We start from the raw sequence: 13623 nt of genomic DNA on the forward strand, positions 1-13623 counted from the left end.
GGTGGTTTTTCTGGTCGGGCTTACAGAGCAGCCCTAGGCCCGTGGGAGCAGCAAGAAATATTTCTGCGGCAGGCTGCAGAAGGCAGCCACAATCAGCATCCTCGACCTGGTACCTGCCTCCAGCCTTGCAGGAAAGGTTGCTTCCAGCCCAGCAACGCCCTTCCCACCAGCACTGTCCCGTACACATCGGCAGCAGAGCAGGATGCTCACCGTGACCCATTCCCCCAGCAGCCTGAGCCACTGTACCCTTTCCATCCTCTCTGCGTTTTCCATTCCAATTCCCTTCCCCAAGTAATAAATCCCCAACAGCAGCTGGCTGTTAGTCCTTGGAAGCTGCCTACCAAGATTTTCCCACCAAAAGTGGTGAAGTGACAGACCAGAGACATTTGCCGGCCAAGGAGGATGAATCAGCTCCAAAGTGCACATGGAGGGATCTTCTCCTGTGGCTGGGAAACGGCGAGAGCTCCCACTTGAGTCACATGAATTTTGGCTGCCAGGAGAGCAGAGAAAAGCGCAAAGCCAGAGAGGGCAAGACGTCCCCAGCCTCGAGGGCTAGCAGCGATCAGCTTCCCGGCCTGATTGATGGCCGCTCATGACTTACGTGCCCTGCTGCGCCCAGCCCAGAGCACAGCTCCGCTTCCAAAGACCACAAAAGGCTCGCCGAGATTCAACCCCAGCCTGAAGCTGTGAACTTCTCAAAACAAGCGAGCAGAAAGAAAACGCACATTAAGGGTGTGAGCAAAGAGCAACTAAAAGACCCAGCCAGTAATGAAAGATGGTGGCGTCCCAGCACATCTCAGCCATGAGAAGATGCTCCCATCAACCAGCGTGGGCTGCAGAGGCAGCCCCAGCCCCTGCCCACCTGATAAGCAGGATGCTCCAGCTCAAGCCCTTGCAGGACCAGGGTGCTTTTAACCCCTAATCCCAACAGAAGATCGCGGTGGCTTTTGGGAAAGCCCCTCTGCTCCAGTCCTTGCAGGCTCTGCCCACGCAACATCACGTCAAGGCTACCCAGCTCCCAGCCCCCTTCCAGACTTTGCCGCTGTCTGACACATTCATCCAGGGGCCTTTTCCCTTGCCCAGAATTGTTCCTGCCTCCTGCCAGGAAAATGAATCAACGCCTGGCTCTGCCCGTTAATGCCAGGGAGCTGCTGCTTTCATGCCAGCTTAGAAGGGAGGAACAGGCTGCCCGTGCCCCATCCCTGCCTCGCCACCCACCCACACTGCCACATCTCATTCTCCACCAGCTGAAATCCTGCATCCGCCCATTCCTCCTCTGCCTGACAGCTTTTCCCCGACTGAGCCAGCTGGGAAGCCCCAGCAGCTCCGCTCCTGCCCAGGCAATATCAGGACAAACCCATCTCAAATGTGCAGATGGCCGCAACACTTCACCTTCCAGTCCGGCGGGAGCTGGGCGCCGAATCCCAGAGCAGGAAACATCTTGTCTCTAAAAGAGAAGAAAAAGGGATGGGTGTATTTACACACACGAAGCAGGCTTGCACGGCTCTTGCTACGGCCTCCCTGTGCTACCAGCTGCCCAACGCCCAGTGAAAGCGCCAGCTAAAAAAAGTGTCAGCCTTCCCTTCTCCCAAAACAACACAGTGCCTTTAAAAATCATGAGAGCTGAACAGAGAGAGAATAGATGTTCTCCTTTGGCTTTTGATCTTTAGAGAAGAAAGAGTCCAGCTTTGCTTCCTCACCCACAGGGATCAGGAGCATCCTCTTGCCCAAACACCCGAGCCTCTTGCAGATGTGTAACCCTGGAGATTTTAAAAAAATTAACTATCCATTTTGGTCACAAAATCCAGCAAGGCAAGACCAACAGATTTCTGCTTTGTTTTCTCTGTCCGATGTCTGAGATGATATTTTTCTGTGTTGCACACCTCAGGGCGGCTGCGGAACAAGGCAGCCTGGCAGCACAGCTACCAACGGCAAATACCAGCAAGCTGAAGGCATCTGCCTCTGCACCAAGAAAGCACCGAGCGGCTGCTCCTCAGCTGCCCCCAGCAGAGGCTTCTCCATCTCTGCTAACATACCCTTCCTCTCAACAGTGGTGATGGGGGAGAGGAGAAAACCTGTGCTTAGCCTCTCCTCCTCCTGCACCCCAATGTGTATGCTAATTTTCCCCCAAGGAGCTTTTCAAAAGCAAGGTATTATTTGGCCCTGACTTTGCAGTCAGGAAATCAAGGTACACGCATGCCAGCAGCCCCTCGGGAAGCCAGGGGAACGTCTGCAGAACAGGGGTGGAAGCAGAAGGGCAGGGTGCTTACGAGTCATAGTCCTGGATGATCTGGCCGACAGCCCAGATAGCCGACAAGTACTCATTTGTCCCCATGGGGTTGATATAGTGCAAAGAGGAGGGGTCTCGTGGGTTCCCATTGGAGGCTGTGAAGTCAATCCCAACCTGGGGGACAAGAGAGAAGCACAGACCCGTCCTCCATTAGCAGACACCACCACAGACCTGGTCACTGAGCCTCCATGGCCTTTGAGGTCCACACACAGTCCCATCAAGACCCAAACCTCAAACTTTTTCTTCACTATTACATCCACATTTTTCACCAGCAAGCATCACATGAGGTGTCCCGAAGCAGCCCCTGTTCCTGCAGCAAGCCACCAGCATCTCCAGCTCAGGACTCTCGCCGCCCATCTCTCAGGCATTAAGCTCAGGAACTGAGCAGCCTCATGGACACCAAAGCAGCCAGGGCAGCATGGGCATTTGGATCTCAAGGTCTTTGACCAAAGAGTCATAATCCTGAGAAGATCTTTCCCTCTCTTCACCAGGCTTCCCTGGGGACGAATATACACTGAGCTCTCAGGGGACTTTGTCAGCAAGGCACTAATTTTTCTCCCTCCTCAATTAGGTTTTCTATTTAAAGACATTTGTGGAAATGCCTATCTCAGACCCAGTTAAATCTGGTCAGAAGAGGCGAGACGCTGAGCCACCTGATTTGAAATGACTGGGAAGGAAGAGTTGGGAAGAGGCGAGCAGGAGGCGTGACTGCGCTTGCCTTGTTTGCTTAGCAAATAGGCAAAACCCAAAATAACTCTGTCTGCTAAATTGAGCTCAGGGGATTCGCGAGGGATTTTGCTCCGTATCCATAATGGGAGAGGATGAACTGCGATTTGGCTGAGAAGGGACCTTGGCCTGGCTGGGGCAAGAAGACGTCACAGCCCAGGACGTGCCACCACCCTGGCTGGTAAAACAGGCTTGACAGGGGACATGGTTTTAAATTGGAAGAGGGTAGGTTTAGATTGGAGGGAGAAATGTCGTACGATGAAGGTGGTGAGACACTGGCACAGGTTGCCCAGAGAAGTTGTGGATGCCCCATCCCTAGAAGTATACAAGGTCAGCTTGGATGGAGCTTTGAGCAATCTGGTCTGGTGCAAAGTGTCCCTGCCTATGGCAGGTGGGTTGGATTGATGGTCTTCAAAAGTCCCTTCCAACCCAAACTATCCCATGGTTCTGTGAAAACACAGCTTCTTTGTCAAGCGACCTTACAGCCTTACCAACCTGTGGTTCACTGCTGTAACACCCACACCCGTGCACCCAGCTCCTGCCGAGCCACCATGGGGACACTCAGAGAGCAAGAGGGAAACTGAGGCACGGGGAGGGGGCTCAGTGGAGGCAGACAGGCGCAGACCCCACTCCTGCAAGCATTCCACCAAGAGCAGCACTTAGGCAACAGATTTCAGAGGGATGCAGCTGGTCTGCCTCCAGCATGAGGCAAGCAGTCGGGCACAGTGCCCCCCTCTTCTCTGTGGCTTCAGCCCTTCTCTCCCCACCGTATCCTGTGGCAGGGAGGACACCAGTGACCTTTCCAAATTGCAGGGGTGTCCATGGCAGTGTCCTCCAACCCGCTCAGGCATTTCTGCAGTGTTGCACCCATTGCAAAACCCACCCAGGTTTTTGGAAATGCCTCAGGAGGGGGAGAAACCCTCCAGTAACCAGCAGATGTTTAGATGGGGGATGGAGGGGAGATTTCTGCATTCGAGCCTAATTCACACAAGAGCTCCGTGCTACCAATAAACTTAATGATTTTCTCTTCTATCTGCTCTCCAGCACCAAGACCTTCCTTAGCACATAGAACAGCACACAAAAAGCTCTCCCAATCGCTCCTGTTCCTATGGCAACTCTTCCTCCTCCTCCTACTCTCCCCCCATCATGTTTTTAGATGAAACAACAAAATACAAACTGAAATACTGTGAGTGCCCGCAGCTCTCCGGATACTGCACCAGAAAAGTTTGCAGAAATTGAAAATTCTGCTTCTGTATTGTGGCAGTTTCACTCGGGGTTGTAATGCCCTTGATTAGTTACTCCTGACAAGCTGTAGTCCAGCTTGAAAGAAGGTGGAAACGCCAGTAAAAATGCAGAAAACCATCTCATTAACAGCCCAAAGCCTCTCAGCTGGCTTCAAAATAAGGAGAGCTTCCTTAAAAAACTGGAGGGTGGTTAAACCCTGCAATGGGGAGAGAAGTCAGTAACATTTTGTGACGGGTCAGAAGGTCTTTGTGCAAGTTTGATTTTCAGCCAAAGCCTAGCCAGCTCCCTCCATGTTATTGGACGCACCTGAGAATCACAGTAACAAACCCCCAAAACCCCCCAAACCATGTGGTTTAACAGGGCAGTTCCTCATTGCCACGAAAAGCCACCCAAGCTGGTGCCGAATCTCACACAGAACCTCCCTCCCGTTTTGACCACTGCATATGTGTGACTATTATTGGGCAAAGAGGAGCAAAAGTCCTTACAGTAAACATCAGCTGGCAGCCTCCCAGGATGTAGTCCAGGAAGGAGAAATCTCTGGTGATCTGAAAGAAAAACAGTTAAAAAGTGTTTCAGCAATTTTCACAATTTTATTTGCACAATTTCAGCAATTTTATTGAAGAACAAAAAAAAAAAAAAATACACGGAAAGTGCCCAAGCCCCTGGTCACTGTGAGTTTGAGCCTTCAGGGACCTTCAGCCACGTGGCAAAGCAATAGGAGGAATCGCTTGGGTCTCCCACAGCCGCGTTTTGGTGCTTCATGAGTCACATGGGGCCAAGCGGGGCCACGTGTTGGTCCAAAGCTGGTGTGGGAAGCCTGGACAGGGATCCTTGAGAGCTGGAAGTGTTCATCATGGTGAATTGAATGAAAGATCCTCTCCCCATGGCCAAAACAGTCTCACACCACCCACAGATCTGGTGCAGGAAGAGCCATGTTGGTGCTTTCCTTGCTCTGCTGCTGCCATATGATGGGAGGACTTCACCAACACCCCAGCTCAGAAGAAAGACCTCTCCCACCCGCACCCAAACCTTGCTCCCAAGGAGACACCGAGCAGTTGGTAGGTGCCTGCAGCCTGGGCTTCACGCAGATGCTGCCCATGTTGAACACCACCTCCTCCTTGGTCTGCAGCCACCCAGGCACGAGGTGGCACCAGCAACATGGTACCTCAGATGCTCCAAGTGGAGAGAAACCCAATCAGAAGGGAAATCACACTTTTATTCATGCTTCACCAGTGCTGTGCTTGGAAACACAAGGGTTCTGGAGGCAGAAGAAGGGATGGGTGGAGCTCAGGAAGGCCCGAGCTTGGTCAGGAGCAGAAGGAAACATCCCAACAGTGTACTCACTTTGCAGGACTTGACAATGATGATCCCAGAGTTCTTGTAATTCTTTTTCTTCTTTTGCTTTTTGGGGTTAATGCACTCTAGCTCGAGCTGTAACACATGAGACAGACACCGGTGTGAGAGCAGTGCTGGGCTGCAGATGCCACCGCTGGCCACATCCTGCAAGCGCCCTCCCTCCATGTGTTTCACAGTGCTGAAGAGACATAGATGAATCACAGCGAGCTACTAGTATTTAATGATGGAAACGGAGGCACAGGACCTGTTTGGGAATGGGTTGCTTATTTTTTCCAGGGTCTCTCACCATACCCAGGACCTGGTGCGTGGCAGCTGAGACATCCCAGTGAGGCTACAGGGGTCTGCGGGATGGGATGGAGGCGAACGGGATGGCACTGTCAAACACATGAATAATTAGGGCAGGCCACCACCTTTCCTCAGAAGCACTGGGAAAGCAAAATGGCTCTTGAATATTCAGAAAATTGCTGTGACATTTCTTTTTTTTTTTTTTTTTTAATTTAAAACTGAATAAAAACTCTTGTCAAAGAAGAAAGTTTACATGTGGGTTGGTCTGGGTGAGAGGGCAGGACTGGGCAGGGGGAGCACGGAGAGAAAGCTGTGTCCATTCTTCCAGCTGCAGAAAAATGGGAAAATTTTAAATACTAAAATCCTTAAGCTTCCTGAACATGAATGTTGCATTTCTCTGACTGAACAAAATCAAAAATACAAGATCTATTGACAAAATCCCCTAACTCTGAATAAACCCAAACAGATGGTTCAGCCCAGACCCACCAGCGGGTAGCTCACACATGGGCCCCACATGGGATGGTGGTGGCCAGTCTGTGCCTCCTCCCCCAGCATCCTGCTCAGACCAGCCTGGTGATGGCCCCAGACCTGCTCAGAGCAGCCCAGTCATGGTCCTCGACCTGCTCAGATCATTTGGTGACAGCCCTGGACCTGCTCAGGGCAGCCCAGTGATGGCCCTGGAGATGGCAATGAGCCAGGCTGCTCCCAACCTGCAAGCGTGCCAGTGTGTGGTGCCACCTCTGTCCTCACTTCTGTACCCCCTCATCAGTGTGGCCACACGAAAGGATGACACAGGTCACGAGGAGCCACCCCAGGGAGAAGGGATGCTGAAGGGCGATGCGCAGCAGTGGCGAACAGTGGCCGCTTGATTTCGGAGCCACCTTCCTCTGCCTGGAGCTCACAGCAGCTCCACTCAGAGTGGCATCAGCTGGGGAACAGCTTTACCAGGGAATGGAGGGCACCCGACCTTTCATGATAAGCCAAGCAAGGGGAAGAGGCAGAAAGAGCCCGTCCCCAGGTGGACCCATGTTACACACAGGGGCACAGCAGCACAGGCATGCAGCAAGGTGAGTTTTACTCTCTTCTAACCAGCAGCAATCAGAGCCCAATGGAGAGATGATTTTATTGCTAGGCTGTAGGCTGCAGTTCCAGTAGAAAAACAAGCTCAACGCCTGCCTCTGGCACCATCAGCTTGCGCAGTCCTAGATAGGACACTTCATGCCTTTGTGCCTCAGTTTCCCCAGCCAGAAAACTTTTGTCATTGCACCACACATGGTGTTTTACACACCTCTATGTCTCAACCAAGACCTCCTCTTGGTTTCATAATCCTAGCGATGACAGCAGTGAAAAGCCCTGCTTATCCAGGAGTCTTCACAACATGCCTTCAATCAGGTGGCATTTGCTAAGGCTTTTGGCCAGCACTTTGTGGGGAAGACGGGGACACCTTTGGCCACAAAACCTCTGTGGAGTCGCACGGGACCTGGCATTCCTGGGGAACAGGCTGTCCCGGTTGCAGATGCAGCCCAGCAGCATGTCACACCTCCCCTTCTGGCCCCCAAAACCACAAGGCACCCCCCAAATCATGGGTGCTGCTCAGACATCTCATCAGAGCCCGATTTTCAGCCAAGACTGCCTTAGCCCTCTCTCTAGCTCATATGCTTTAGCTACAACCGTGGCCTGGATCACTCACGGTGTGGGTAGAAGGAGAAAGGAAGTTGGACTTGGCTTCTTCTCTGGACTTGGCTTCTTCTCAGCACAGGTTGAGGATCTCAGTGCAAGTACCAAAACCACCGCCAGCCCCGAGAAGCCCCTCCCTCATTCTTCCCCAAAAGCATGCTGGCACTTACTGGAAAGGCATCTTGGGCTTCGCACATCCTGGCCACCGAGGTCTGAAACTCCCCAATGAAGTCATGTCCCCCATCGCTGTCGTAGTCGTAGCACATCACCTATGGTGGAAGAAGCACAACCAGCTTCAGATGCAGTAACTATCTTCTGCGAGGACACCCGCTGAAGTTCCCAACCTCTCCTGTTGGAGACCCCAAACAAGTTTGTTTTTTTGTTTTGGGGGTGGTTCTGATTTGGTCTGGTTGGTTGGTCTTTTATAATAAACCAGCATGGGGTTTTAGATGTTTAATGATCAATGACCACCACACTACAAGCCAAGGGCTCCTGGTTACCTTTATCATCTTCTCCACGTCTCCATCGCACAGTGACACCAAAGGCACAGTGAATGGCTTCCAGACGGGGTCCAGAGTGTACTTGATCACCTGGGGGGTGGGAACAGAGGGATGCCCTTACAATGGGCACATCTGCAGGGGGAGATTGGCACAAAGTGGGGACACATTGCCAAAAGCGACTCTGTACCAGGTTCTCAGCGGGGCAGGCCAGGCAAGCTGCAGAAAGCCCCATCTCAGCCTTGTTCTGCCTCTTTAACTTAGTCACAGTGGCTCTCCCTTCTCAGGCAGTAGTACATGTGAGTTACAGTAGCTTCGTTTGCATTACGTTGGGTGATCTATCCACCTCTGGCGGCAAGTCAGCACGCCTGCTTGAGAAAACAGCCGCAGCAGACTGGGCAGCACGGGCACAACCATGCCCGGAGTGTGGGCACAACCACTTACCCCATCACTTCAAGTCCAGCAGCTAATATTTATGCCCTCTGCATCCCACTGCTTGAACCCTACTCATTATTTACTCCCCCCCAGCACTGCCTACACCTATCTGGGGTCTGACCACTGAGAAGACGGAGCAGTGGGATGCCACAACCAGCCGGGAAAGCCAAACAGCCCAGGACACGTCCAGCATTCTTGCCTCATCTGCGTAACATCTGCTGCCTGAGCTGGAGAAATAATTGATGCTTTTTGACATTTCCTGAGAGAATGCAATCGCTTGGTGGAAACCTAATCAAAGGCTAGCGGGCTGCAGGCACATGCTGCATATGTCAGAGATGCCTTCAGGGCAGGTGAAGACCCTCCTTCACCAAGGTGTGCTCACAAAGAGAGATTCACGTGAATATTAGGGAAGTCAGACACAGGCAGCAGATTAACCCTTCTCTGTGCAAGGCAAACGCGGGGGATATGTGGCATGGAGGACCTTGGACTTCTGCAGCTGGAGCAGCAACTGCAGAGCCCAGCGAGGAAGATGCCCGTGGCTGCTGCCGTGGGCAAACAGCCACACAGGACCTGCAACAGGCATCTTGTTTTACAGACAGGCTCTTGCGTGAGACCGGGGGAAACCCTGACACTGCGAGCACAGTTTAGTCAAGAATTTGTAAACACCTCCTCCGGGAGGCTGGGAAGAGCAGGGGGAGCCCACGCACCCCGAGATGGTGCCCGCACGCTGCTAGCTGCCGGGTCCCCAGGGTGGGCGGGGGAAGGATGCGGCACCTCCATCACACAGTGCCCAGCTGGGCGTTCACAGGCTGTAATGAGCGCACTAATCCTTCCCTGTCAGACACCTCTGTGGTGCCATGAGAAGTGCCAGCACCAGACTGAGCACTGGCTATATTCCCACACCAAAAACTGCAAGAACGGGGAACCGTATTTCTTCATATCAGGCCTCAAATAACGAAGATGGTCACCTGGTATGGGATTCCTCTGAGGGCAGAGGGATACGTTCAGGGCTGGTAAGGAGGAGGCTGTTGGAGCACACATTACTTGGAAGAAAACCTTGCTAGACCCTTATCCAGTGAGACAGGACAGTGGAGGAACCAGGCAGCAAACCAGAGGAAAAATCAATATTAACATCTGCTCCCCATAAACCCGATCTGCTTATAGAGATCCCAGCAACGGCTGGTGCACAGCCACACTCCCAATTCCCACGCTTCTTCCAGGAGGAAGGGCTGCAGGTCACTCAAAATCCCCACGTCTGAGAAATACGTCTCGGTGAGTCAAAGCCCAGCTACCCACACGAAACGAGGAGGAAACAACCAAACAAGGTCCCAGCCTGCTCCCGCAGAAGAGAAATACTAAGGTTGGTATGAATTAAATATGCACAGAAACGTGTGTGGGAAAGCACCAAAAAATAAACAGCAGAGCTAGGGTTAAAAAGACGGCCCCTACGGGTACCACAGGACACACGGTGTTACACACATCCCTGGTGCTCATGTGCACGTGGGTGTGCGAGTGAAGGAAATCCTCACGGACTTTTCACAGCAGTGGTAACAACCAACGTATGGGGAGACTTTGTAAATAAATACCACCCTCTTCTGCGTGAGTTCACACTGTATTTTGTCAAGCAATTTTCTGCGGTGGGACAATGAGGTCCTTAACCAAGCCTTGAGGGGACAAGACAAAGACGGGGGTGAGATGGAGATGGGAAAAGGAGGGGTGGGAGATGAGGTGTGATGGCACTCTTCTCCTCCAACACAGGGGTTGCTGTGAGCCCCTCCTGCAGCTATTGCCCCCTCCTCTTTCTGCCAGCTGCCAGGAGCTACATGCAAAAAAAAAAAAATAAAGCCATGAAACAAGCTTTGAAGAGGGGGAAAAAAAGCTGTTGAAAAGTAATTATTAGCCTGGTTTTAAATCAGAAGCCAGCCTTTTGCCTCTCCCAGCAAACACCCCTGCAGGCGTGCTTCTCCCTGACCGTGCTGTGCCTCTTATTCATTGCTTTAGCAGCTTGACAACATAACTAGAAGGGAGCTCAGATTGAAATATCACAGCGGGTATAAACGAGGGACAGGGGAGGGTCAGTTGCCCCTGACTGTACCCACTGGGATGCTGGTACAGGTCTCTGCCTTCTCAGCCAGGGCTCCAGCTCTGTTGGACACAAGTCCAAGTGCTGTGCAGGGAAGCTGGAGATGCCTGAGCATCCTCCCAGGATAGCTGAGGATCTAGCAAAAGCTCGTTTTAACCTTTCCCCACTACTGTTCCCTGGGCTGCCTCTCACCACCTGTCTCCACCATCTCCCCAGGTCACAGCTCATCCTGCTGCTCCTGCAAGTGGAGGGAAAACGGTCCAGGGCTCAGCCCAAGCTCAGACTGAGCTTAGAGGTTACCACAGGTTAGAAGACAGAATCACAGAATCACAGAACCGTCTAGGTTGGAAAAGACCTTGAAGCTCCTCCAGTCCAACCATTGACCTAACACTGACAGTTTCCAACTCCACCAGATCCCTCAGCGCTGAGTCAACCCAACTCTTAAACCCCTCCAGGGATGGGGACTCCACCACCTCCCTGGGCAGCCCATTCCAACACCTGACTACCCGTTCTGTGAAGAAATGCTTCCTAATATCCAGTCTAAACTTTCCCTGGAGCAATTTGAGGCCATTACCTCTTGTCCTATCGCTTATTACTTGGTTAAAGAGACTCATCCCCCCTCTCTGCACCCTCCTTTCAGGTAGCTGTAGAGGGCGATGAGGTCTCCCCTCAGCCTCCTCCATCTCTGCTTGGTAGATACAGTACTGTGTAATACTGAAAATATCTCAAGACCTTGCTGGCCTCAGTAAATCTTCATCTGCTGGAGTCCAGCAGCCTCAGCTGGACACTAGGAAGGCAGCTGTAAAGTTCTGAAATCCCTGGATCCCACCCTGCTTTATGGGTGATTGATGCGATAATGCCATGAAGAGCAAGAGGACCTGATGTAAGGATGGTGGTGTCTCAGCAGCTCAGGTTAGAGCCATGCTCACCTCTGTTCTGTGGACCAGCATCCACTTCCCATCGTCACCTGGTTTATAAAACTCCAAGAAGGGGTCTGACTTTCCAAACAGGTCCTGGGGGAGAAGAACAGGGCGGGTTACACAGTGCTCTGCAAGCAGCGACAGCCGGTCCAAGAGAAACCTCCTTTCCCCAGCAGTGCCAACCCTACAGACCCCCTCATGTCCTCAGGAGACCATCTCAAGCACGCTGGCAAACAGGCAGCCCCCACGGGCCACACCTCTGTGGCCTGGGCGCACGAATCCCCTTGATGTTCGCACCGCGTTTCGGCACCGATACGGCGGGCGAGTCGGCACCCTGGCACGCACCCGTGGGATTTGCGGGTGGGTGCCTGCCACCCAGCGAGCTCTCTGGACGCAGATGTCACGGAAAACAACCCCAGCTGGGAGGCAGCTGCTTTTGGGCTTGGAAAAACATCCAAAGCTTCAAAGGAAAAACAGGATTATGAAGTGCACGAGTGTCTTGGGGGAAAAAGGAAAAAAAACACCCTCCTACACACAGCCATAAAGCATGAGCAGAGGAAATCTTTAAGGAGCAAACTGCCCTGGTGTTGACAGAGATCATGCAACACCCTCCGAGATACGCAGCCCTGAGTCAGTGTGTGCTGCCTTTCCTGCCAGCGTCTCCTCAGATATTCCCCCAATAAAGGGCTGCTGGCGTATGAGAAATATGTACACAGACACAAGCATCCTTGCTGGTTATTGCACGGGGGCTACTTTGGGGCACCCATAGCCCAGAGAGGAGGGTGGCACTTGTGGCACCGACACAAGGAAACTCCAACATTTCTAAGCAGAACTTCATTCCCGTTCAGAAAAACTAAGAAGTGGCTAACAAGAAATCAAGCCCAAAATATTCCAAATGATTAACTGAGAACTCAAGCCATTTCAGCTGGGTTTTTCTCCCAGAGGGAGGTGGGTGCCTAAGTCCTGCAAAGAGCTGGAGGAACGTCTTACAGGTTTAAACAGGAGCTTTTTGGGCTTCCAACTGATGGGGTGGGGATGCAGGGGGCTTCTCATGGAGGAGGAGGAAGCATGGACACCCCAGGAGTCCCTGTCCACAGCCAGCCTGGGAGGTGGTGGCATGGACGGACACGGGCTCTAGTGATGCCCCAGCAGAAAACGCCTTAACATTTCTGTTCAAATCCTGTTTCCAAGGCCAGCCAGAAAAGTAAATCACTGCAAAGTGTTTTGGCTTGGAGCAACTATAACCTGCTTCAGTCAAAATTCTTCTACCAGAAGAGCAGACCATAAAGGCTCACAGGGATGCTCTCTGGTGAGATAAGGCTATTTTTCTCCTGCCCTTTTTCACGTGTTTCTAGGGGAGAAAACCAAGCCATTCTTTCTGCAGGGTTACAGTTATGGCACAGCTCTGATCCTGCTCACCCACAGCCTGGACTTGGCACTTTCAAGCCTCACTGATGGATCAAAGAACCAGCGGTGGGTACCTGACCCTGCCTATGCCGGCTTAACCTGCAACCCAACGTGGTTTCATCAGTGCCAACCCAGCGTGGGCTGGTGGCGGCAGCGGCTCAGAGGAGAGCAGGGAGCTTTGAAGGATGTCTGCTGCCAACCCATGCAGAGCAGCCTGGTTTGCCAGTCTGGTCAGCCTTGCTCCATTCAGAGAAGGGTGGGAGATGCCTCCAGGCCACAGGATTGTGGGCTGCTATTTTAAAATGTCAAAACCACAAACATCTCACCCCTGCAAGCCTGGCGGGAGACGGAGACAGAGCAACCAAAGGAGCTCAGCAGAGCAGATCAATCTGCAAACTGGTCCAAGAATCTAAATCATCCAAACTGATCCTTGCACATCATGGACAAGGAGGGCGGAGGTGGCACTTTCCAGAGGCAGCTCCCCAAAGCACAGCTTCCAGCACCAATCCTGGCTCGCTGTGCTTGCTCTCCCCCAGCCGTGTCGAAGCATCGCTGCCCTCCTGCCGTCCCCACAGCTGTGGTGGCACACATGGCTCTGGGGCCAAGTTCACCAGGGCTGGTCCCAGGTGAAAACACCTCCTCTTCTGCAAGATGTTTTTTCTTAAAACAACTCTCCTAAGAGCTGACCTGACATGAGGTACA

At 52.5% G+C, this 13623-nt stretch overlaps 1 protein-coding gene across 2 annotated transcripts in view; it reads right to left on the reverse strand.

Moving 5' to 3' along the window:
* Nucleotides 1–13623, reverse strand: part of CPNE2 (copine 2) — a 57391-nt gene that overhangs the window by 11152 nt on the left and 32616 nt on the right. For both annotated transcript variants that reach the window (XM_074840245.1, XM_074840244.1), the window contains exons 6-12: nucleotides 11524–11607; nucleotides 8080–8169; nucleotides 7750–7848; nucleotides 5606–5692; nucleotides 4747–4806; nucleotides 2271–2404; nucleotides 1393–1447 (exon numbers count right to left, since the gene is read on the reverse strand). In XM_074840245.1, the coding sequence (XP_074696346.1) occupies nucleotides 1393–1447; nucleotides 2271–2404; nucleotides 4747–4806; nucleotides 5606–5692; nucleotides 7750–7848; nucleotides 8080–8169; nucleotides 11524–11607 (609 nt within the window). The remainder of the gene's footprint in view (nucleotides 1–1392; nucleotides 1448–2270; nucleotides 2405–4746; nucleotides 4807–5605; nucleotides 5693–7749; nucleotides 7849–8079; nucleotides 8170–11523; nucleotides 11608–13623) is intronic.

This window comes from Strix aluco, chromosome 14 (genome assembly GCF_031877795.1).
Source record: "Strix aluco isolate bStrAlu1 chromosome 14, bStrAlu1.hap1, whole genome shotgun sequence".
NCBI lineage: Eukaryota > Metazoa > Chordata > Aves > Strigiformes > Strigidae > Strix > Strix aluco.